Genomic DNA, 26,672 nt, shown 5'->3' on the forward strand with positions numbered 1-26,672 from the left:
ACCGTTACAGCTGATACATTTCTCCCCATTTCAGAAAAGCATAGGTTAGTTGTGTTCAAATATGTGCAATAAAAGATATCTTTGTGCTTCAAATAACAAATTAGGCAATACAATGAACACAGGAGGTCATGTTTTCATTGAAAAACAAACATCTGGAGCATTTATTTATGTACAAACTCTGGAACAGATACAAATAAACCTACATCTAACTTGTTCATTAAATTCACCCAGCTTCAGATTAAAATGAAGAGTATAAAATGACATGTATTGACATCTAATTTGGTGGGATATCAAAATACAACAAATAAATTCAGCTGCAAAGGAGAAATTAAACTGCAAATAGGTATCAGTGATCCAACAATGTCAGTGTGTAAAAATCAGCTTCTTTCCTCATGAGGAGCAAATTTAATTTACTGAATTGTAAGTAACGTGCAATTAGGGTGCCCCGTTAAGAATTACAAAATGATGACCAAATATTTACCGCTGTATTTTTGACAGCAGCACAATTGATTGTAAGACTACAGTAGATTAGGCAAATGTCAACTCTCCATCATTGCAATTGAACGTTTGACGATACCTTCCTGTTTCCCAACAAGTATTATGTACCAAGGCGCCTAACATCTTCTTTGTAGTGTTTTTTTTCAAATAACAGCTATGCATATAACCAGAGCAAAAAAAAGCAACACCAGACAGGGGGAATGGTAGGACTACAGCCATTTCAATTCACACACACACACACACACACACACACACACACACACACACACACACACACACACACACACAGCTTAACAAATGATATTCATTCCTGTAGTATAAATCTGAGGAAACATCATATTGTGAAGAAATGAAAGCACTAAGAGAACAGCAGCGGGTCGACAGCGGCACATGCACTGCGCTTGGACTCCCAAGAGGAACCGTACACTGATGACGAGAAAAATCTGCTTTGATGAAGCATGTGAGACTCACATGCGCCTATTGTTTTCTAAGCCATATACTTTCATCTCCATTGTTTTTAATAGCACCAAAAGACTTACAAATATATACTGTATAAAAATGAGTTGGGGGGGGGGGGGGGGGGGGACTAGCAACAAGCCCTTGCACAAGGTAAGAGGATTTTTAAAGAGGATTAGTAACATATTATAACAATAATGATGCCAGTCTTTAGTTTTTAGTCTCCAAACCCTTTTCCATTCTAACATAAAAGAATGAGCCTCAAAGACAATGTTTAAAAGCAGGTTAATTTCATGACGAGTCTAATCTCTATCCTGTAGAGTTTTTCTGAGCGGCAAACAGGATGCGATTATATCATGCAACACATTTCCGAGCGCTTCATGCTACCACCACTGAAATCTATTGTGCAGCCAGTAATTGCATTTACAACAACTGGAGTGACACTGGGGTGGGATTTGGAATGCTTTCAGTAGACAGATTACAGAAACGTGTGTGTGCCCTGAATCAGCAGCAGCAGAGTGTATTCACGCACACTACTGCTTGCAGCTCAAAACACAACAGAATAAAGCCACAGGGGGGAGCTGTGATTAATGTCATTAAACTTCTGAGGAAAGAAGAGAGCCATAGATGCTGGTTGTCTTCATTGTTACTACATAAGCACCATTTCAGTGGGAAAATAAAAGAAACAATGAATGGACTTCAAGGAGTGTATAAAGTTTATGCATTTCACTGTGACACTGTATTAACAAGAATGGGTCCGTGAAACTCCACAGTAAAATAGACAGATTTGATTAGAATTTCTGACAAAGCTTGGACTAGTCATGTTCCAGTGGTCTTCTGGAAATACATTTTCTTTCGACTAGGAAACCATTGAGAAAGTCCCTTTTTAAAGAATAAGAAAAATACTCTTTCAAGCAATCAAAGCACCACTTGTCAAAAAACTGACACTACAAACATTAAAAAAAACCCCCCAAAAAAAAAAAAAACTGACAAATCATATCTATTCAATTCAAGGGTCCCACATCTTTGTGGCCATATTTGCATGCACCCTCTTATTAACTGGACTATTCAAGATTTCCACAGGACCAGACCATAAAAGCAGGGTTCTTAATGTAATGAATCTGTAAATGCGGGGAGGGGCACCGTTAATGGTCTTTCCAGTCCCAAGAGTAGCCATGGAAATCACTTGCTATTCTCAGTCAGTTTTCATTAACATAATGTGTGAATGTGCATCTGGCTACATCACTGCATACAGCCACGTACACTGCAAATAACAAGCAAGAAAATATACGCTAAACCATGTTAACAAATTTGAAAGAATAGCAAATAATTGCAGGGCATCCAAGAATGCTGCCTGTAGTAATGCATCCAACTGAAGCTGGTTCTAAAATTGTTTCATTGACATTCAAAAAAGATTCATGCACCCCAATGTTTTGTTCATTATGACCCACCTGTACCTCTTAGTTAACACTGCAGCCAACTACAAAACCAGTACGTTTGTGAACTGCAATTATTTGAGGAACATTGTATTTTTGCATACATGTAAACAGCTTGTTGAAAATATTAATTTGGATTCACTTATTCAGAATTAAAATATTTACAATATTGCCAGCCTGTAAATGTGTTAAGTGACAGTACTCTTCAGCTGACAAAAGCCCATTTTCATAGAGTCAGTAGTTCCTATATCTTCATGCACCTGGTTGCTCGCTTTGTCATATTGTTTTGAATGGTGCATTTCCCCTTTTAGAACAAAAAGGATGTACTTACAGCTGAGTAAATGTCTCCACCTGCCCATTATGTACAAAGTCCTGATGGCAAAGGGAGTCCAAACATGACTGCACCCTGTGATTAGTGATCTGTTGTCTCGGGGCCTTCAGAGGAGATCGCTGCTCAGCCCCGTTCATCGCAGGCACAGACAATTCAGTTCCGTGACAGCAGTGGAGGAGTGAAATCCTAATTTAAGAGGATTCTTAAATGAACTCTTTAAGATTGAACCGTTTCCTGAAATATGAAGAAATGTTGGGTTTTCACATATGATACAATATTTAGTGGGAGTTAAATAAAAAGGTTTTGGCCTAAAATGGTCAAAAAAACAACTGGAAAAAAAACAGATTGTTCTCATTTACAAATGTATAGCACGGAGTGTCACAAAGTTATATTTCTGCAGTGAGGTTATGCACCAGAGTCATCCATCTCACTCCTGTAAATGGATAGAAAATAGTTTTAATTGCATAAGACGCAGACAGGAAGAAGAAGGTCAGGCCTCCCCTTGGACATGGTTTCCTTGCTGCATCCTCCAGTGATTGTCATCCTCCGTACACTTCTGCATGAGCTGCTACGACGTGTTGTTCTTCAGGTGTTGGGTCTGAAGTGGTTTCACGTGATATTCGTAGATCTTCAATGCTGGGCCCAACTTTATCGACAATCCAGTCAAGACATCATTCCGAGTCATCAACAGCAGTGATTTCCCATCAATTTCCTGAAAGACAAAGTGTTAACACATGTGTTGTGAGAGAAATTTTCTGTGCTCGACTTGCTTGGTCAGTAAAGCACAGAAAAGTATTTGAATCCAAAACAATTATGTATTTTTTGCTGGACTTCACATACCCCATTAACACAGTCAATGTGTTGTAGGGAATACCCATCACACCTATCATGTATTGGTGCAAATACACACACACACAAAGCATGCCTGTTCAATTTTCAATATTTTTGGCAGAATACACATGCATGGCTCATAAAATTGCAATCTGGTCTCCATATGTACAGATGAAAATGTCTTTATTCTTTATCTCCACCGAGAGGCAGAGGCGGTAATATAATCTAGCAGATGATTCGTGGGTTTACCCTGTTATACATCTGTAACACCGGCGCAGCCCCAAACATTAAAGACAGTAAAGCACAACCATCAAAGCACAAACATAGTGATAGTTGGTGATTTCAGTACAGTTTTAAACCTGTTGATTGTCAAATAATAGTCATACAGGAAATGACACTCCAGATTGTACACCAACTGCACTCTCTCTGAGAAACAGCAAAAACTGTTTTGAGGGGGAAAATAATTACTATTAATAACTATTAGTAGGGAACTTTATAGCGCGTCCATATTAGAGGAAGTAGATTTTTATTGTCAAATAGGCAGTTTTTCATATACACTCAGTGAGCACTTTATTAGGTATTTATTAGACTCATTTAGTCTTCTGCTGCTATAGCCTAACCCATGTCCAGATAAGTTCACATCCAAGAGCTCGAGGATGATTATATTAATCAGAAATATTTCCACAGCATCAACATACAGGTAGGCAAAAAATAAATAACAATTTGATATACATTGTGTGGTTCTACCTGGATTGACACTGCAGGTTAAAGCAACAGCCATACCTGATCCTGGAAAGCATTGGCTTGTTCCTCAAAACCTGCAGCCTTAAAATAATTAACGACGTCAGTGACGGCCCAGTCAGCAGGGTCAGGGAGCTGCCCATTCTCCATTGGGCTGCAGGGAGAAAGGGAGGGACAAAGAGCTATGATACGTCACACCTGTCTGTGATGGATCAGTTCTGATGACATCTGCTGTTAATCAAGTGATCATTTCACTTCATTTAATCAACAATACAAAACTTGAGAAGGAGGATGTTATTACAAGCCAGCAAACTCTTTTGGGGTAAACTCTTGAAGGTCTTGTCAAAGCCGACCTCTGCTACTATATTTACTTGAGTCTAAAGACTGTTAAGACATTGCTGCGTGGCTATGCCAATTTCAAGTCACAATGATGTCTCTTGATGAGTTTAGAAGGGTAGAATGGTCTGTTCTTAAGACAAATGTTCTAGACCTTTAAAGCAAACTTTTCAAAGTGATTATTTACAAGTCTATTATTGCAGTGGTGGCCTGCACATTAAAGGAGAGAACAGTGTGGTAAAACTACAGGGTTTAAAGTCCGAAGATGGGGAAGGGAAGAACCGGCAGTAAAAATATGACTAAAGCAAAAAAACAAAAAACAAAAAACAAAAACGTACAAATAAAAATGATTTTTTTTGTATGTGTGCCCTATAAACGATCTGATAAACCCAAATCATTCTGCAGTTGACTGGTTATGTGCCTAGGGCTATGGGCAGCTCATATCAGGCAGTCTAAGGCTAAAGTCATGCTTTTCAAGCTTTACAGTCATATAAGGTCTCTCACCCGAAATAACTACACACTGGGTGTGTCTGCTGCTGTTTAGGTATTAAAGAGGAAGATCCTGCTTGTCTGGTCAAGGCTGTACTTCCTGTTCAAGCTTAAAAATACCAACAACAGTGGTCAGAATATTTGCAGGTTCGGAACAGTAGCTAGATCTGTATGATCAGAGAAAAGAACTGTACAACGCAGAACAGCATTCACAATGTTCAGGTTTCAAAATCAGTTGGCATTTTCCTGGTCAATGGTATTGGTATTTGCCACGTCATCTGTTGGTATTTTACTCATGATTACTTTGAACCTAATAATGAAAAACTCACCATTAACACATTAATCATGTACATTTTATCACTGACCTTTTAGTGTCCATTGAGCCATTTGCCTTATTTTCCATGCCAGCTAGGAATAAAAACATTAGACAAAACAGATTTAATTATTCTGATATCATTAGGAATTAATTACAAGTACAATACTGGACTGAAAATAACCAATCAATTAACTCTGATAATGTTCGTTGTTTCATCTACAGTGTACTGCATGCCTACACTAACAGCACAAATTTGTCAACAAAACTTGACAAAGGAAAACATCTTGAATTTTCAGAAGAAAGGGGAAATGAAAATACTGTCAAAGCACTAATCTAAGCACTAAAAATTTAATGCATGTTCAGCTTTCACGAGGACATTTCACAGATTTGTTTTTAATGTAAAGTATTTATCAGATTAAAAAACAGCACATTGGCCTATTTAATTTCTGAGCTTCAGGGAAACGAGTAGATCATATCTTCTGCTTTACATCCCCTGACAACTTGAAGCATATTGAGGCATATTCTGTGCCTGCCACAAACCCAATACTATTACTGATACACTTAGTGTGACTTTATAGCATAAATGACCAAAATGCAAAATAATAATGCAATTATACCTTTTTAACCATGTCTCCACATTGAGAGTACAATAACCAGTTGCTTAGCAACATGACTGAGCAGCATGTTTATATATAAAGACCAGCTAGTATCACTAAATATGAAGTTATTATAAGCAATATCCCAAAGCAATCCATAATCAACTGTTATTGACTTTGATTGTGGTGAATATACATAGCCTGTTACCATTTGGACCCATGTTTAGAGGCTGGAGTGGCTACATTTAAAATTACTGACTGAAAGAGTCCTTGAAAACTAAGAATTAGGGGCCTGTGTTAAGGCTGAGCCATCCCACATAGCTCCAACAACGTTCAGCCCTTCATTTCACTTGGTCCCCAGAAACTGGCTTTTTCCACTTAAATTTTAAACAAACATATTATTCACTCCAAAACTGATTATGAATAACCAAATGAGAACTACAAATAGTTGCCAAAAGCAGTAAACAATTTATACTAAAACATTGCTATTAAAAAACCTCTACTTTCTTCCGTTGGTGAAGACATCAGCCTGGGCTGCAGGGAAAGGATATCTTACTGTTCCCCCCAATGCCCCCAGAGAGCTGCTATATTTACAAATATGCCCAGAGGTGGAAGTAAGACCAGGATCCAGTGAATTTCAGCAGTGCCCTTTCACACGCACTCCTCTGCACACAGCTCCTTTTCTCATAACTCCATCCTCGTTTACCCTTTAACAGTCACTGCACAAAGACTGGCGTCATGAAAAGAACATTCCAGTTTTATGGAAATACTTCATTCTGCATAGATAACCTTGTAAAGCTTGCCTCAATTATTAACATTTGCAAATCTACAGTGCCCTCCACAATGTGGCGACACAGCAGTGTCGTCTGGCAGTCGGAGGGTTGTTGAAGTGTCCCTGAGCAAGACACCGAACCCCCCCCCCCCCCTCCCCTTGCATGGCAGCCAATCGCCGTTAATGTGTGTATGAATGGGTGAATGAGAAGCATCAATTGTACAGCGCTTTGGATAAAGGTGCTATATAAATGCCAACCATTTACCATTTAATGTTTGGGACAAAGACCCATTATAGCATGATTTAAGATTTTAGATTTGGAATCACACAATTGATTAATGTGGCTAATGTACACATTCTCAGATTATTAAAGGATAGTTTTACACATTGTGGTTTCACCAAGCAGTAATTACAGCAGTGTTTATTTCAGGACACCATGGTGTTCCTTCTACAAACTTCATTTAATCATCACAAAATTTGACAAGAGTATGCTGGGACTAATCCCGGAAAAAGTTGTGACCTTTTTTTTGATGTTCCAAACAGTGTGTCCATGACATGTCAATTAATTGTTGCGGGCGTGGCGATTGTGTATTGCCTCCTGAGACCAAGCGAATTAATACCATACCATTGGATCAGGTGGATAATGTAGCGATGGACACCTATGTGCGAACAGCATCAACTACTAACTTACCAAGTGTCCACTTCACATGGGTAATGTGCAAACCTGCACAGTTAGTGAGGAAGCATAGATTTATTCTGGAAAAAATCTAGCAATCTAATCTTGTGCTCTGCAACAATTCAAGCAGTGCCATGTTTGTATTAGCAATATCCTCCAAAAAAAATAAGGATTTGTCTAATTCTGCTTTTCAGACGCCAATTAGTCAACAGTCAGAAATATGTTTCGTTCACATCCCCGAGATAAGCATGCCTATCACAGGATTATTCTAATGTCTCCCCATGTGCCGATTTTCTTTATTTTTTCTTTTTAAATTAGTGTTATTATCTTAATACAGTTACATTTGTGGAATCAGAAACAGATCGTGTCATTCTATCTCATGTGCTTAGAGGAGCTGTATTGGCTTCCCTACTGAGCAGTCTCTGGCTCCAAATTGTACAACATGGCGGCACCCGTAAACTTGACTTCAAAACGTTATTCACAAGCCCATGGAAAGTCCATGCAAGCATTATACATTTTCCACTTGAGCCGTCAACAACCTGCAAGTCCTCAAACAGCACATTCAAATCACAGTGTGCTGCCCTCTTCAGCCATTAGAATGGGTCCAACTGATTTCCTTACCGTCTGTAGTTGTTCTTTCATTGGGTGTCTTCAGTCGCAACACTTCATCGCAGGATGATCTTTCCACCAGAAGCATTGTTCCTTTAATGTCTCTACTTTAGGCACTGCATTGCCTCTAGGTCCTGCAGCCAGCAATACATTGTAAACAAAGTTTCAGTGATACTTCACCCAATGACTCTGAGCATAATCAACCGTCATTCAACACATTGATAAAACCACAATGACTGACAACAATATGCAAAACCTAGAGGTTTGAGAAATACTTCAGTAATGGGAAATAAAAAAAAAATGAACAAACCTAACACCTGCATGTAGGACTAGGCTAATATTTGCAAACAATTGGATTTCTTAACTTCAACTTTATGCAAAATAATAATAAATAAATAAATGAAAAGAAAATTTAAATGATTTTCATACTAAGGAATGTTGGTTATAACCTACCTGTACAGTACAGAACAAGACAAAAGGTAATAACAATGACCAAGAAAGCAAACAATTTCCATGTGTTTTTTCCTCTCAAAATGACATTCAAATCTATTTGCCATTTCTGCATGTAAATGTCAGGGTTGTGCACCAATCGAAATGTAATCGTGAATGCCTCCAATTTTTCTTATTAGTTTTTTTTAAGTCCATGAACCCCTGGCAATTGATCATACGAGATATCTGTTCAATGTTTCCATGAAGCCAAAAAAAAACGATTCCTTCTATAGAAACCCAAACTTGTGTGTGAAATTATAAATAACGTAAGCTCATTATCACCACCACAACAGCCCAAGGTAAGTTGTCTAGCTAGCTGGCTAACGTTACGTAACGAACAAAAAAAGACCTTAGCTTAGCTTATTTTAGGCTAGCTAGCTACACCTGTTCGAACCATTCAGATCTTTCATTACCTACCTAGCAAGCTTAAAGCTTGGTGGCGACGTGGAACTTAGCTACCCTTCTGCAAGGATTATGTTAGCTGGCTCTAACTAGCTAAATAGACATTGGCCAAAATACTGACATCACCGCACAGAATCTGCTCCAATTCAATGATTTTCCAACAAAGAAACTAGCCAGACTAGTTATTAGTAATAATGCTGTTCATCAGCGGCTACCAAGCTGGCTACTAACGTTTCCGTTACAGTAACGTTACAATAAAAAACAAATAAATATGAAAACAATTAGCTAACGGTGGTCATCCTTGTTTTTCTTAGTATTTACTTATTTTAAGTTTAGGTTAGCTAGCTACTTCCCAAACTCACAAGAACCCAGACTAGCAACATATTATGAAATGGGGGACATATAGCATCAGCTAACTAGCTATCTACATTTGCTACGGTAACATACCAACGAATGACGCGACCAAATAAATTATGTAAATAGTGAAACGATAACACTAGCTAACGTTAGGCTAGTTAACGTCGTTAGCTAGAGTAAGCTAGCTACCTAGCCAATTACAACAACGTCGTTAACTTTACTTAAATGGTTCATACTACTAGCCAAATATGAATTCCAATTTAGCCGAGCAACACTGTCTAACGCAGCTAGCTAGTCCAGCTAGCTAAGTAGATAGTTAACACGTTATATTGGGTACATTAGCTAGCAAGATAAATGTATCTACACCAGGTTTAGCTAACGTTAGCAAGTGGTCAAGTTCAGACCAACCCATCGTTGTTAAATAACGTTAGCTAGCTAGCTAGTTAGTTAGACTAGCCAAGTCATCTAGCCTCGCTAACGTTAACAGTTGACATGTGAGATGTTGGAAATGTGGACACTAGAAGTCGGTGCACGTACGGGCATTCATTAACACTTTTAATAGCTAGCTGGTGGTATCTGCCTAGGTACAAACAGCAGTAAGACTAGCTGGCTTTACACAGCACAAGTAGTTACAGTAGCTAGCCTGGCAAGTGACATTTAGCTGACTGGTTTGCTAGCAACAGCAGCGCACAAGCGGCAAAAAACACAAGACAACAAGAAAAACGAAAGTATGTCTCGTGAGATTAGGTATACGTTTTAATCTGTAGCTACATGAAAAACAAATAGCTACACTTACCCTTTCACTGCAAATATTCGATTTTGCAAATATCTTGATAGCTTCCTCCCAACGCTACATTCACAACATGCAGAGCTCCCCCCCCAAAAAAAAAAAAAAAAAAAATCATGCACACAAGCTGATGTACTACAAAGGATTGTGGATATTGTAGTTCTCTTACACACGTAATTAATTAGGCTACCATTTATCGAGCTAATTGCTAGCATAGTTAGGTGTGGAAATTAACTTTTTAACTTGACTTCCAGTAATTTCTGATATGAAAAACAGAATTAAAACCATTTTAACTAGTTATAACTATTTTTTTATCCTTTATTTATCCAAGGAAGGTCCATTGAGAAAATGTTTCTCTTTTTCAAGGACACACCCTGAGACGAATACCAGAACAAGTGGGGAGAGAGAGAGAGATGCCAGAGTAGAAGTTGAGGACCTTGCTCAAGAGCCCAACAGCAGAGTTCTTCCTTTTTGTTTAGGGACCCAGCATCATCTGTCCAGATACAAGTCACCATCCCTTTTTGGCCTCCAGGGGCTCAAACCAGCAACTCTACAGTTACCAGGCAAATACCCTACTGCTAGGCTATCCTGCAGTCCAAATTCAATTAAATTACATCAAAGTGGTATTCTAAGCACATCTTTGTTGGTCAGCTGGTTGTTAAAACGGTGTTGAAAACATTCGAACAACCTAGAAAAAGTAGGTTACCATGCTGGCATGAGCCTTGTCTCAGGGTGAGAGTGCTATTCAGCCACCTTTCTATGGCTACCCTGGTTGAAATCTTAATTAGGATCTTGCGAAGATCCTTGAATATCTTGATGGCACCCTTAATGATCTTAGTTAGGATCTTTAAAGATCTTGCTGGAATCTTGTTCAGACCCGAACACAAACCTCCATCAGGCCAAATAGCTGGGCTAGACTAGACTGGATACATGATGATTATTATTATTTTTTTTTTTTCACAAAAAATGCAGATTCTTTAATATAATTTAAAGAATTGTGCATATATCTCCATATCAATAATTATTCAGGTTAGATATTCAATTTAGATTAGTCAATTTAAGTCTCGACTGCAATTATTCAAAGTTCTCATGCAAATTTCTGATATCAAAAATAAGGTGAAAAAATTACAACACTGACAAAGTTTGTGATTGAGCCAATAGTAGAATGACTGTGATGCATTCAAAAGGCTTTCATTAAAGTTATAAAGCATTGTGCAGAACACTCAATGACGATGAGGAGAAAGACACACACTTGCACACGTCACAAATAGAGACCACAAGACTGAAATGCATCAGCCCCACTGTGAAAATGCACAAAAAAGTCATTCATGAAATTGAAACTTCCAGTGTCACATTTTCAGGAGGAAAGGACACAATGGGTTCAGAAAACCAACCTCTCTTAACTTCAAAATAACAAGATTTTATAACTGATCTCTCCTCATTATTCAAATTCATTTATAAAAATAAAGTTTAATTACAGAAATGATTTTGGAACCTTAAATCTTTTATTCTAAAAAAGAAAGGGAGATGCAATTACCAGAATTTATTAAAAGCTTTATGCCCATCAGTGATGCTACTGTAGCAATTGTTGCAAACAGCTAGCGAGCAGTAGGTCCTTAGTCCAAATGAAATACAAAAGATGCTTTTATTTTAATACAAAGGGTTTCCTTTTAATTTATTAATGTGACATATATATATATATATATATATATTATATATATCTTTTGTTACATAAAATCTGCAACAGCAAAGTATTTTTTTTTACTTCCCTTGCAAATACAAGTAAATACTAGAGGACAACATTTCTGTCAGTGTGAGCCTTCTAATGACATTGTGCAATATATCCAACAAACTAAATACATAGGTAATCCATGGTAGAGCTCATTATGTAATGTATTTGACTACAAACAGGTACTATCATTTTCAAAAAATGTTCGTGTTGCATTGTTATGGTTAGGAAATGGTGTCATCAGTTATGTCATACCAACTGACACACTGACAAATATGACTACATTTCAATGTTATACTGGTATCTTCATGTTAATGAGATTGAAAAACATCTTCAAAAGAGGACGGACTATGTTGTTTTGACCCTTTAAAATTTACATTTATTTAACAGCCCCTTTCTCAAAGATGTATATAAATAAAATACATAAGAAACAATTGTGTCTTATGAAATTAGTTAAACAGATGGTATTAAATGTGACAGAAAGGTGCTGAGGCTGGCAAATGCCAGCATGTGAAAATTTGCTTTAATTGGTATGTGAATATAACTTAACATACAGCACATATATACTAATTGTCACTCTACATTCTGTCATGAGAACAAACTCAACAAAAAAAAAATGCTGAAGTAAAATGGAAAAAAAAATAGAAATATGGCAGTTTTACAATCTCTTTTGAGAACTTTGTGAAACAAGAAAAGCATTAACATAAAGGAGCAAAACAAAATAAAAAATAGTTTATGCACATTACAAGTCCACTTTTGCCAATACCATTCCACTGGCAAAAATAAGTAACCCTTTTTCATACACATTATATCAAACGGACCATTCAATTTAGCAATATTCCATTTTTTTTTACTATTCAGTCATGAAAAAGCCTCTAAGTCTCTTTGTAGAATCCTATTTTTTGTGTACTGAAAAATGTCTAATTTACTGCGTTTTTATTACCAAACATTTTGATACATGGGAAAAAGAGTTCAAATGAAACCTTCAATGAGTTGACAAACCTGTAAAACACTGCTACAAATGGCAAACATCTTCTGTTGAAAGTTTCCTGCTTAATAATTAGGTTTGCCAATCTCTGTAGTACACAGCTATTTCAAAGGATAAGCATCAATTAGCCTTGAAGAGTGCTTGGGTTATGAAAAAAACACTCCAAGTTTTATCCATCCATTCCAAATTTGGTACATAGGGTGTTTAAACTAGTTCATTTTATTTGACCAGCATACATAAACACATTAAGAGCAAGTACTCCTGCAAGATGCTCAATACATTTCAAGAATATTGTCAGAGCTAGAAGGATTTTCTTTTAACTTATAAAATATATAATAATCTCAAAACATGTAACAGACAAACTGTTAGTTGGGAAGAACTGGAAGAAACACCCTTCTTTCAATTTCCCATCACACATCAAGTGAAATTCTTCCTGGTACAACAGATCACTTTTTTTTAACATGTGCCGACAAAAATGCCATTTCACTCACTTTAGACTTTCCCATTTATTTAAAAACACCTCTTGGTTTAAAAAGGGGAAACCTATTTTCAAGACCGCCGCAACTGCTTGAGTTGAGGGGGAGAAAAGAAGAATGTGGTCTAGGTCTTTGTGTTGTAGCACGAGGAGTGCTTGAATGTGCCTGTGAATGAGTCAGAGCTAACTGCACACAAGGGTAATGGCAATAAGGACCTCATTCAGCCTTGTGGAATGAAGGAACAAGGTCATTATATGAACGTAATGGTCTTAGCTCCGCCCCATTTCAAAGCAGAGTGCAAATATCCCTATATACATACATACACACAAGCCCTGATGCAACACCACTTTTGTGCTAAAATTCTGAAAACTCTTTTGCACATTTTTCTGTGACAGAGACACGGATGTCCTCCTCTTCATAATCATCAAAGTTGCTGGTGTCTCCAGGGCCTCTGCACTTTGGTATGAAAGGAGCCTCCACCTTTAATCACAAACAAACAATCCTGACCATTTTACACAATGCAGCCTGTACAGTACAATGAAAGTGGAAAAAAACAAAATATGTACACCCACTCCAAAATTGCAACTGGGTTCATCATAATGCTAATTTCCTGAGCTCCTACATACCTTCCTTTCATAGATGGCAATCCAGTCTGTTGTGGCAAACCACTTGTGGTTTTTAATGTCATTTACTCCATTCTTCAGATTGCCATATCGCTTGGTAAGGTCCACCTGCAGCAGATTCCTCAGGAGGTCTTTCAAGTCTGAGCTGAAGTGAGAAGGGAATCGTACCTAAAAGTAAAATAAATAAAAAAGGTTTAAAATAGATAGATTTTAATCAGGATGTGTCTTTTTTAAAATATATTCTTTTGCCAGTATAATGGAAAAAGTAATATGGAGAAAAACTGATGAGGCTTGGCTAACAAATATGGCCTTGGACAGTATTTTGACAGAAGAAACGTAAATCAGACCTATTATATCAACTATTTGATATAAGAATTCAGTCTTTGCATTGAGCTAAACTGCAAAATTAAAGTGACTGTAACTGGTGACACATACAGATCTTTCTATAATCTATACATACAAATCTCATGAAACTATGGGAGGAGATATGCAATGAGACTAAAACATTTATTGGCCGTTACTTCTTGATGTCATCATGGTACCTGACCCAATAGCGCAGAGTCTGGTAATCAATTGATCTCCACCCATTCAATCCCCACGAGAATAGATCTTCTCTAATTGTGCTGATGCTTAATACATACCATAATAACGCAATTTGATGTAGTTTGAAGCAATTCACAGATTTACCTTTACAGTCACTTGATTTTGTAAAGGTATCGCAGGTCATAATTGAGCATAACCCAGCAGTGGATTTGGCTTCAGAAGGACACTTATATGGAAAAGAACACCATATTTGAAACAGATATATTGATTTTGCTGCTCAGTGGTTCACATGCCTTATTTTAATCGCAATGTGTCATTTACAGTGTACTTGATTGCAACTCACTAAAATTAGTACATCTGTATGAATACATATCCTCATACCTTGCCAGACACAATTTTCTCATAGATTTGGATGGGCTGGTCTGCAAAAAATGGGGGATAGCCAGCTGCCATTTCATAGATTAGAACCCCCAGTGCCCACCAGTCCACAGCTTTGTTGTAGCCCTGTAAAACAATCAGTCTTGTTAACCACTCAAATAAACAATGGAATTCCAATCATCCTCGAAACAATTAAACATTTCTACTAACCAAAGCATTTTGTTTTGATTAATTACTTTAAAGAATAGCATGTATCCAAATACGAGTCCTTATGCACATGCAACAGTTTTTTTTAGTTCTGGAGAAAGGGTGGCTTAATATCTTTATAATTAAAGATTCATGTATTTATGTTAAATAATTCATGTTAATTAACCTTGCTGAGTATGATTTCAGGTGCCAGGTACTCTGGTGTTCCACACAATGTCCAAGTCCTGCCTTTTACTCTTTTGGCAAAGCCAAAATCTGTGACCTGAAAAACAAAAATAAAATAAAAGTGGGATCGTCAAGACTGATCATATTCAAACACACAGATCGATGTGATACATAAAGCTCACAGAGCTTTTCTTTGCTGTAAAGTGCTCTGAGATTTTCCACGGCAAATGAGAAGCGCTATATTGAATCTGCAAAATGAATGCATCATTTAGTTAGGCTCCAGCTTATTACGCAATCAGCAAATGGGACCACCTACTAATTGCATTTTGCGTATGAAGTGCAGCTTAAAAAAAAACTCCCATTTATTGCATTGAATGTCTTGATTGGATGTGGGGAAATTCATGCAGCACAAGAGCGTATCCAGCACTACGCAAAGCATTAGACCAGGGGTGCCAATAATTCTGGAACCTGTTTTTTGGGGAAATACATTTTTATTCAAAAAATGTAAGAAATTGTTCGATTCCATTGAACTGTTAATAAAGCACACAGCCTTATACATGTCAAAATATATAATATATGCATATAATTCTGGAGCCTACTGTATGCTCCTCACTGGCAGATGGAGAAATGGACAAATAGAACGGGGTGAAAATAACCTCCATTGACTCTGCTGGTGGAGGTAATAATAACATCAACAACAAACAACAGAAACCCATACCTGAATGTACCCATGCTGATCAATTAGAAGATTTTCTGGCTTGAGATCTCTGTAGATTAGATCTAGTGAATGGAGGTACTCAAAAGTCAGTACTATCTGAGCTGCATAAAATCTTGCATGAGGTTCACTTAGGGGAGGAAAGAAAAGAAACAAATTAGTGTTTTGTATACTTTGATGGAAGCATTTTTTTTTTAAGAAAAAAGAGCAAATGAGAGGTCAGAGCTTTCATCATTCAAAGATTGGTGAAGGTTAAAAAAACATTAATCAAAAAAAGAAAATAAAGTTGTTAATAATTAAAAATACTCAACCTTACCTGAACCGTCCAATTCGTCTAAGATGTGAAAACATTTCACCACCAGGAACGTACTCCATCACCATGTATAAATTGGAGTTGTCCTAAAATGAAGGACAGAAAAGAAATGATTTCAAAATTTCCTTATCAATCATACAAACAATTTTCAAGATTTCACATTTCATGCTCAATTGGTTGATCTGATAAACCAAAGGAATTCTGCATTTTTCAGAAAGAGAGCCAAAATGCAGGAAAAGAAAAATACTGCATTCTATAAACGCACATATTCCGAGGTCTTTTTTTAATGATTACATGGATAATGACCCATAACATGAACCACAGCAAAATAATTAGCCTACACCTGTTTCTTTGAGGCAATTCTTGTGTCAGACATTTGTATTATGTATAGATCATTATATTATTACAGCCATTAATAGCATTGCGAGACTGTATGAGAAGTCAAAAACTAGATTGTTTAGCCCAGTGTTTCCCAACTCCAGTCCTCGGGACCCACTTGCCAGAAGGTTTTTGTTGTAACCAGTAGCTCACACACCTGATTTAACTAATCAAGGGCATTTTTGTGGTTTGATTGGTTCAATCATTAAATCAGGTGTGTGAGTTACTGGTTACAACAAAAACCTTCTGGCATGTGGGTCCCGAGGACTGGAGTTGGGAAACACTGGTTTAGCCTTTTAAAGTTGTATTTGTATCGCTGATTATCTTCTGCCAGTGCAAGGGCATGCTATACATTTATTGTGTTGTGACTAGGACAAATAACTATTTGCGCTTATTATGGCACAAATAGTCAGCCTATTTTTATGAGAACACAAGTGAATTTTGTGTGATTTTGAAATATACCACATAATAAATACGTATACGCAATATTCCATTGGCTAGTAGACTACTGTAAACTCACAAATGATGAATGGTACCTCAAGAAAAGTGGAACGTCACAAATTAATCGTGTGTTAATCAAGAAAATAACTCTCCCCAACTCTCAAGATTTGTGTTCCCTTTTAAAAATTGGCTGGTGCATCCAATGGCCAAAAGGCCCTGACCAAAGAGATTGAACTCTGATAGTTCTGTATTTTAATTTATGAAGCAAAAGATGTACCTTGAAGGCATACTCCAATCTGACAAGAAAAGGAAAGGACACAGCCTGCAATATTCTTTTCTCATTTAATGTGTGTTCTATTTGCTTCAGCTTCACCACCTTTTAAAATGGAGAAGAAAGAAGAAAAAAGAAAAGAATGAAGATAAATTACATCACATACAAAAACAATAGCTGCTACAATTAACTAAAATGCATTTGTCACTTTAATAAGGATTTACAGTCTAGTAAATAACTGGCAAAGTATGCCAAGTAAGTTGTGTCATAAATACCGACTTATATAGGGGTGGGGAATATTGGCAATTTTATTTTTGGGCAGTACAAGATACCGGTAAATGTATTGGGACAGTGACACAATCTTTGTTGCGTTGGCTCTGTCCTCCAGCACATTGAATACAAAAAACAATGAATACATGCTTCAAGCACAGGCTTCAAGCGATATAGTGAGCGTATTAACATTCCTTAATTCCTATGTAGGAATTACAGCAGTTGTTATACATATTCCCTCATTTTTGTGGCAATTTCTCAGTATTTTTTACTCTGTACTTTTTTTTCCTGGAATGACTAATTCCTACACAGACGATGCGATATGAATGCAAAGATTAAACCTGACAGTCTGCACTTCTAACTTCCTATTCATTGTTTTACTTTCAATCCAATGTGCTCCAATTTTAACCTACCTTCTGCTTGTCCAGGATCTTCATTGCGTAGTACTGGTCTATTCCTTTATGTTTAACCAACATAACTCTCCCAAATGAGCCTGTGCCAAGAGTTTTTATCCTCTCAAAGTCATCTAGACCAGTTGTGCTCTATGGGAAGAATAGAATATTACAGTCCAGACATGCGCAATTTTTCCCATACATAACAGGAACAAATGAAATAATACATTTTAAATAAGATGACACAGTAACTATTCCAACATATAATCGAAAAGATCCTGTTTGCTTTTCAGGAATATATTTTTCAACTCAAAACTTTGTGTTATATTTATTTTCTTTTTTTAAACATATAACAAATATCAACAAGTAAAAATGTAAGAAGAAACCAGGACTTTAAAATATAGTGTACCGTACGCATAGTAGCTAACTACACTACCTAAAATTAACAAATTACTATACTATGGAAAGACTATGAATGGAGAAGAGAATTCTGAATTGTAGTTGAATCGAGTGGCTTACACTTAAATTGATTTTAAACACCTGGCAGATTAAACTGACATTGTAAAATGTGTAGACTGACTTGACTAAAATGGTCTTCACACTGAAAATCTTAAACAGCCTCTCATTGGCTGAAAATCTGGAAAGCAATTGTCCTGAAATAAATACACCTTTTACCTGTGGTGGACACTCCCATTTTCTTAAAAAGTCTTCTTTGGCTTTGGCTAAGAACTCTTTCACTGTAAAGAGAAATGAGAACAAACTTAGAACACACAGACCGTTGCCTCTTTAAGGTGCATTCAGGGTTGGGCAGCAAACAGAGAAATCTTTAATGTAAGAGGGAGTTCAGTACATTTTAGTTTGGGAGCATCAATGAAAAAATGAACTTTTAAGCTCCCATCTACATTAAACGTTCGCAAAATATACTTCAGCATCAGAAAAGGGAATGCTTCTTATTTCTGTGAGATTACAACCCACCGAAACACCCACACAAGCAATCATATACTGTAAGTGATGCCAATAGGTCTCCAAATTTCAGATAGATAATTTGAAGATGAACAACCCTGAAAGCCAGATTTGTCTTGTTCAGGAGAATGGAGCTATTGTACGTCACTTTCAGAGGTAATACTGTTTAATAACAGAAGGCTATGATCTGAAAAGCACAGTATTACTACAAGCAATGGCAAACAAAGCATAATGAAAGACAAAGCAGTTAAGCTGTCCATAGTCACAGAGGTTCAAAGATAAAACATTAAGGCCAAAACCAATATGAAATACAATTAATTGTAGTAGTATTATTTCAGTTACAATACAATTATATTATTTCTAATATAACACTTACAGAGACCTGAGAATAACAAGGTTCAAAGTAACATGTATGTAGGCTATATTTTTTTATTATACGTGATGTATTCTTTAGATAACCCTTCACATGTAGGTGATGTTAAATGCCTAATAAAGGTTAAAATCAGGATCCCAGATATCTAAGCACCCAAAATATTTCTGAGTTGATACATTACATCAACCTTTCTAATACATTCCCAGAAGATATGGGGATGATTATTTTCCCCTGTCGTGAGTAATGTGCCATTAAATTATTTTATTTGGTAACGGTACCTGACCACTAGGGGAAACAATATTGTTTCATTACAGTACAGTGAAAATGGCAAATCTGGATGCCATCAATTACCATTTTATTCAAAGATGTAATGATATTCCTAATAATATTGAAGTTCTTGTGAAGCTTATCTAACTTGTTTCTACCTATTCCTACCTGCATTTTAGGATCTGAAACTTATAGCATCATCCTGTTACAAATGGTAACTAAAAATGAGGAAATCAAAGAAATGGCAAAAGGAACTGTCAAAAAAACCTCAGACACCCGCAACTGCCATGACTAACACCCAGCCATAATTATTGGAGTCATTCTCAATCAAAACATAGATTCAACATTTACCTACTTAAATGTGAAACTATATGGTAGGCCGGTGTTAATGCTAAGCTAGGTAGCCGACTAAGGTGCCTAATGGCTAGACAGACATGTTGTACTGATTTACAATATCCACATGAAATTATCAAGCCCATTCTAATTTGCAATAATTTTTATACTTTTAGTGTTGTCATTTAAATATAGTCAAGATAGCAGTGACAATTGAAATAAAAGAAAACAAAATGAGAGGAAATGTAATTACTGGATTTTAGATGACTGATTTCAGATATTGCTGAATTCGATGGGGAATTTTAAGTTTAAATGAATGCTAAATAAATACTAAAATTTGAAAGATCTAAAACAATGAACAAACATGATCATTTTCATTGGTTAGTGACTGTAAGGGGTAATTCATTAATGGAGTTCAAAAATAATAAAACTAGCCGACATGAACAGTTCTGCTGTGTGATTTCATAGAGCTTTGAACTGTTCAGGTACTGCAAGTTTAAAAATGGCAAATAGAATCATGTCATTCTTAGGTCTCAAAACAGCCTAATAATAATAATACTTTGTTTAAAATATTAGCTTACAGGAACACGTACAGACTGCTGATGCATGTACTCTGTGACTTTGGACATCTTGTTAAAGAATGAGCATACCAAAAGTCTCTATAGTTCACCAAGGTTTTGCAGGAACATTCACCCACATGGATAGGATGATGAGGAAAGAGAAAGGGAGAAACCATTTTGAATATACAAAGAAGCACATCACAAATTGAATTGAAAAGGTTTTACAAGAGCAGGAAGACAGAAAGACAGAAAGAAAAAAAAGAAGCCCTCTTGCATGCTTTGCCTAGTTCTGGTTGTAAATATTTTTATTACAGCGTAAAAATAACTCTTAAGAGCATACTGTTTAATCACAAATATATTATACTTGTGCCTTACATTGGTTATATCTAAGATGGCATTCACTTGAGCATGACAAGTTTAAAACTATCAACTAGCACCTTATTTCAAGTCCTTTAAAGGTCTGATCCCCCAAAATAGTGACCCCCAAAAACCTAGACTATATGATGGATTTTTATTGTTCATCCATAAAACAAAATTAACCCCTTCACACAAGCCCCATAGTGACCATGAAGTTGGCATCCTGAGATAGCTCAACTCAGATACTCAGTGCTCCTGCAACTAAATTATGAGCATTTGTCTGCAATAGATGGCTGTGTTCGAAACCACATACTACTGATACTACATTCCAACGACAGCCTGAAGGAGTACGAGTAGTATGCAACTATGCAGTTTCTGAACACAGCCATGGAAACCAAATCAAATATGGAGTTTCTGAACACAGCCATGGAAACCAAATCAAATATGGAGTTTCTGAACACAGCCATGGAAACCAAATCAAATATGGAGTTTCTGAACACAGCCATGGAAACCAAATCAAATATGGAGCTTCCAAGTGCCACCATTTCTGCTTAGTTTGGCCAGTTAAGAAGTACCTCCTGCCCAGGCTCATCTGCAATTAACATGACACATTGAATAACAGTGTCTATCTGGGAGTTCATATAAATATTCTTTCACTACAAAAATGGCAAAAATAGACAGAATTATCTTGAGTATTGCAGCATCAGGGATGAGTGTTCAAACTAAATTTATCAAACTCATACTCATAGTTCTTAAAATATAGTAAAATAAACATCCTATGTAAGGATGAATCCAAATAAATGTTCAAGGAGCAGCCCCTGCTCTTAATGCTGGAAAATTAAGGAAATGTACTACATCTATGGCTGCTTTCTCCAAGCCCCACATTCAACCTGCACCCACCTGGAAGAGAGAGAGCATTTCATCTTCTATCAATTACAGCTTGAATATTTTCAACAGCATACTCACTGAGCACAGCTGCAGGCTAGTTATAATGACTGCGGCCAAAGCATGCTGTGGTAGGAGTACCTCTCCCACAGCTGGCAACAAACAACCTATTTTAATACACAAAAAACTACACAAAACACTGCTTTATTTCCCCCCAGTCTATTCAAAATCAAGAAAATAGTTAAATAAAGGTCCTAGTTACCAACTGTTTCATTTAATTGCTTAAATATCTTGTCCCTTCTAGCTCTCTGGATGTAGGAAAAAGGACTGTTGCTTCAGAGAAACATTTAAATACATTTTGGAAACCTTATCTTATCACATTTGTAACTACAAGTCTATTCTAACTTCACATAAAGCAATATTATCCAAGGTCATTCAGACTGAAGAGCACAAAACGTATTTTCCTTCTGACTGAAATAAGCTATATGCTATATTATTTCTCTCACTGCTTCCTTTTCAGCCATTTTACAAATAATTTACACCCAACCATTCTTTCTGATGAAATGGTCTCAAACAGTTCTGTGTGTTAATGTGTTGCCATGGTTTCATGTGCCCACACTCAGTTGAAGTAGTTGGCTTGTAAAACATATATGACAAGCAATAGCACTTCCTGTTGTTAATGCATTACATTGTCTATCCTACTATCATTTATAAATGTATTGTCAGGCAAAGTAAATATTTAAATGGACATGTGAAGCGTAGCCAATCCGTTACTTGGTGACCAATTTAGGAAGCATATTTCAAACAGTCAAGGAGAAGGCTATTTAAAAGCTGTAGCACTGCCATTTTAAGTTCTGACCGTGGGTGGATGGGGTAGAGTGAGGAAGTGTTCACTAGCTGCTAGTAGCTGTTCAGGGTCAGCTGTAAGCTTTAAAAGGACAACTAAAACTCAAAAAAGAGTGCATGCTAATTTGGCCTGATCTGAGCAAGTTCAAAGGAATGCGGTCATATTGTCAAGTTGTCTTGATGTGGACAAGACCAAGCTTTTACAATATATTTTTGTATTAGCAAAAAATAACGTCACCAGTTGGATACAGCCATCTGTCATCAGTCATAATAGTGGAATGATATTTGGATACAATCTGTACAAACCCAGAATACGCCAGTGGTCCCATTAGCCCATTGAATGCTGCACCTTTGGAATGCAGAACATTTAAAAAATCTGTGTTTTACAGCAATTCATTTGCCTATTCACGAAGATAACTTTTTGACATAAGATGCCAACTCACAATAGCACAAAAAATGTTAGTCACTTGGAATTGTATTTTGACACAAACTTTATTTCAGCCCACTTTCACTGGGATGAAATAATGTGTGGCATTCTGATAAAAACACACATTCTGACTTTTGCCACACAGGCTAAATATAGAACACCCAACAAGCCATTCCGGTTAGATTTACTAATGTTGTGCAAGCTAGTGACGTAGGCAGAACATTTTTTTGGGGTGGACTGTGTATGTTTTTTCAGAATATTTCTACACAAGGTTTGCCCATTTGAGAACTCATTAGAGAACATCCAATGACACTAATGTATTCCTAACAGCAATGCGGTCCTAAGTATTGCAACTCTTCTGCCTTATGGTGGCAAAAAACACAATTATGTGAATGTCTAAACGTGCTTGTTGTGGAGGAGGTGACGTACCACAAACTAAATTGGAATGCACTTCTTTATACTGACAACAACCTTTGTGCAGTGCTTCTAGCCTTCTTTTTTACCGTGTGCAGTAACATTTTGTTTGATGTTCAAGGAGTTTTAATTAAGCACAATGATGGCATCCACAGAAAACAAATGGGCTGTAATTCATGAGCTTAAAAAAAAAGCTAGCTAGAGCAAAACATCACATCTTTGACAATTCATTCAAAGTAAGCACTTTCTCTTTGAATCACACGATTACCAACAGCTAGGCTAATATTATGATGAATAAGCAACGCAAATGTTTACAGAAGGCAATGTATTTTTTCCAGAATTTTGGCTCTTACCTACATAAAAAAAACAGAACTAAATGTTAATGCAACCGGTGAATGCCATCCCTTTTGTGATAGCTTTGCATAATATTCAGCAGCCATCACTCCTAAAACACTAATGTAACTTAACTGATAAAACTACCACAGCATGTAAACATTAGAAAAGCATTTGTCTGAACCTACAATCAAGTGAAAAATAAATATCCACGATGCTACCTGATACCATTTGAAGAGCCATACACGTTATTTCTGTAAGTCATTAAACAGTTGTGCATCTCATGACAAAATGTTAAATAAAATGGCATCTGTCTCTGATCAATAACATGCACAATGAAATGGAATAATCTGCTCACATACTCACCATTCATTTTGAATCTAACTCCTTAAAAACATATTGCAAAAAAACTACAAGCATTTTTCACAAATCCAAATGCAGCTGAATGCATATAATCAATGTAGAGAAGGTTCCAGATGCACAGCTTTTCCAAGAGCATGGTAGAGGAAAACCACAACCATTTGTAAATGTATCAGACTAAGCAAAAGCTGGTCAGGTTGACAAAAAAGGAATTCCCAGAGTGTTATATCATTATACGCATTTCTGCGATGATGTTAAAGCAGAACATAGGATGCAAGCACACCATGATGTAAAAAGATGTTTGCAATTAGATCAAGCATAGGGCATCACCATAGCAACATGATCTGCACAGAAACACTTGACTTCAAGCTGTAGCATTGACTAGACAGAGTAGTTCTTAACCCCTTAAGTGCCTTTTACGTCCTTTTTTTTGTGGTGCAGAAAATTATTGTCAACACACACATAGGCAGGTATTTAATGCAGAGAGAGAAAAAGTTAAGATCAAAACCAGGACTCATTGGAATATTTTGTCATAAATCAGTACAAGAATGCACATACCAAGGAAATTAGCTGTAAAACCAGAAAGCAGCACAAAGCAGCTGTACTGATCTCATTGTGGCTACACTGGCGCAGGAACCACCAACCTTCCGGGTCCCAGTCATGTATGTTAACAGAAGGTATAAAAAATGGAAACACTTATTTATGCAACACGCTCATTTGACGGTCTTGAAGGCAAAGCAAGCCTCATTCAAAGAACAATGTGTTTTGTGGCATGCAGTAAATTGGGAGGACTCAAGGCCAGGAAACAATTATCATAGAAATTCTCCATACAAAACTCAATCTAGTCCAAGCTTAATCTGTGTCTGTGAAACCAGCTCTATCACCCTGCCAGTACAACGCACTCCTATAAATCCTACATGCCAGCATTTTAGGACCCAAAATGAACCACTTCTAAATTTGTTGTGTATTTTTCAATGTGTGCAACTGTGTGCTACTTTTTAATAGCTTTTATTGAGCTACACTTTTACCATGAACATTTTCCGCCATTTTACAGTTGGTTCAGCTTCCTCATAACAGCAACCAGCAGACATGGGTGTTAATCAGCACAACAACATTTTTAAATGTATCATACTGGATACATTCTCACAAAAAGTCTGCTGGATTGCAAGATGAGGAAATAATTGAAAGACTATCAAGCAAAAACATCTCAATTGTTCCATTAAATACAGAATGGATCTACATATTATTAGCTGAATGCTAATAAAGTTTCAAATGTGCTCAGCTATTATTAACCAAGGAGCCACGTTAGCTTAATTGCTCTTATTTATACATTCAAGCTATTTTTAGCATGATGGCACCAGCACAGTGAATTCTCAAGGATTTCAAACTACAGGAAGCTGCCGCTTATCTACTAGAATTCTACCCGTGCACACTTACTGCATCTGTCCCAGTTGAGGGTGAACTCAGAAATGTGGGGCCCTTCGCTTTCCTGTGTCTTCTGCTCTTGGTTCCCTTTGAGATACTTGCTAATGAATTTGGCAGCCATTTCATCCAGTTTTTGCAGTGGAGAATTGGTACCTGTAGACTGGCTGCAGTCCTTTGCCTGAGCCATACAGTTTGACTGAGTGATAGACTTCCTGTTTGCAACTCTTAAGCTGCTGCTTGGTTTACCGCATGCATAGCTGGTCGTGCTTCCTGTCAGCGATAATGTACTTTCTTTTTCCAAAGCGAATGCACTGAAGTACAGCTAAACCTTTTGCTGATCTTGTGTGCCTGCATGTAATCAGTACTAGAGAAACTTGTGAATTTACATACAACTCCAAGCAACAATTCAACTGAACAGTCTGAGATAGAAAACAAGAATTTGTTTAAAATGGATTACTACTACAAGCAAAACAAATGTATTTCAATGCATTGTTTTCTTATCAGTAATAATATACATTAAAAAGATGAGCAAGCTCTTATTAGGACTGCGACTACAGGCCTCTTTCTTCAACCCATTTTGTGATTTAGAGACTGCACAATTTACCAATTGCCATCCATTTTAGTTTTTCATTGCACAACATTTCCCTGGAGATTGATTTGAAATCCTGTAGAAGTGTGAACTTTGCTTGTTTTTTTTTCAAGATTCAATAAAGTTAATGATACACAAACCGTAAGTTTGCCCTGGTAATTAGAATGAATCAAATGGTCACATTGATCCAAGTCTCATGTTGCTAAGTCTCATAAACACATTTGTGTCATTTGGAGTTGAGGTTAACATATTCAGATTTTGGTTACAGGTATGAACAATACCCGAAGATTTGAACAGTTTTAAAAAGTTAAGTCTTCCTTTGTTTTAATGTTTTGCGTGTTCAAACCTTAACTGCAGGCAACACAAACTAAAAGCCCAGAAGCAAATACAATGCAAGCAAGGGAGAGATTTGGTTGGCCAGCAAAACAGCAGCTTTCACAGGAAGATAAAATTGCATTTTGAATTTAAAACTTTGCCACAATGCAAAGCACTTTATTAGGAACATTTTTACTTTATTACACCTACTTAT

General features: G+C 36.8%; 2 protein-coding genes across 3 annotated transcripts; both read right to left on the reverse strand.

Annotated features, from left to right (window-relative positions):
• Positions 1-131: 131 nt before the first annotated feature.
• Positions 132-10,216, reverse strand: samd13 (sterile alpha motif domain containing 13). Of its 2 annotated transcripts, none has more exons than XM_061238781.1 (5): positions 10,132-10,216; positions 8,100-8,221; positions 5,484-5,526; positions 4,336-4,447; positions 132-3,433 (listed from the first exon to the last, which is right to left on the reverse strand). In XM_061238781.1, the coding sequence occupies exons 2-5, from the start codon at positions 8,173-8,175 to the stop codon at positions 3,290-3,292; spliced, it is 375 nt and encodes a 124-aa protein (XP_061094765.1). In that variant the 5' UTR covers positions 8,176-8,221; positions 10,132-10,216; the 3' UTR covers positions 132-3,289. The 2 variants fall into 2 exon arrangements, with proteins under 2 accessions (XP_061094765.1, XP_061094764.1); XM_061238780.1 differs by lacking the exon at positions 10,132-10,216 and adding an exon at positions 8,994-9,391.
• Positions 10,217-12,204: 1,988 nt separating this feature from the next.
• prkacba (protein kinase, cAMP-dependent, catalytic, beta a) lies at positions 12,205-25,755 on the reverse strand. The gene is made up of 10 exons (XM_061238711.1): positions 25,567-25,755; positions 18,687-18,748; positions 18,033-18,161; positions 17,356-17,454; positions 16,263-16,345; positions 15,950-16,076; positions 15,233-15,328; positions 14,863-14,985; positions 13,942-14,106; positions 12,205-13,795 (listed from the first exon to the last, which is right to left on the reverse strand). Exons 1-10 carry the CDS (start codon positions 25,739-25,741, stop codon positions 13,670-13,672), a joined length of 1,185 nt encoding a protein of 394 aa, XP_061094695.1. The 5' UTR covers positions 25,742-25,755; the 3' UTR covers positions 12,205-13,669.
• Positions 25,756-26,672: the final 917 nt, after the last annotated feature.

This window comes from Conger conger, chromosome 4, assembly GCF_963514075.1.
Source record: "Conger conger chromosome 4, fConCon1.1, whole genome shotgun sequence".
Taxonomy (NCBI): domain Eukaryota; kingdom Metazoa; phylum Chordata; class Actinopteri; order Anguilliformes; family Congridae; genus Conger; species Conger conger.

Bases quoted from the DNA above. Each gene is read 5' to 3' on its own strand.
- samd13 (XM_061238781.1), bottom strand. From the start codon at position 8,175: ATGCTTCTGGTGGAAAGATCATCCTGCGATGAAGTGTTGCGACTGAAG. The intron at 4,448-5,483 runs GTCAGTGATAAA...TTCTCCCTGCAG, and splicing joins GGCTCAATGGACACTAAAAG to CCCAATGGAGAATGGGCAGC. The intron at 3,434-4,335 runs GTATGGCTGTTG...TTTGTCTTTCAG, and splicing joins CCAATGCTTTCCAGGATCAG to GAAATTGATGGGAAATCACT.
- prkacba (XM_061238711.1), bottom strand. From the start codon at position 25,741: ATGGCTCAGGCAAAGGACTGCAGCCAGTCTACAGGTACCAATTCTCCA. The intron at 14,986-15,232 runs GTTAATTAACAT...ATTGTTTTACAG, and splicing joins CTGAAATCATACTCAGCAAG to GGCTACAACAAAGCTGTGGA. The intron at 13,796-13,941 runs GTATGTAGGAGC...TTGTGATTAAAG, and splicing joins TTGCCATCTATGAAAGGAAG to GTGGAGGCTCCTTTCATACC.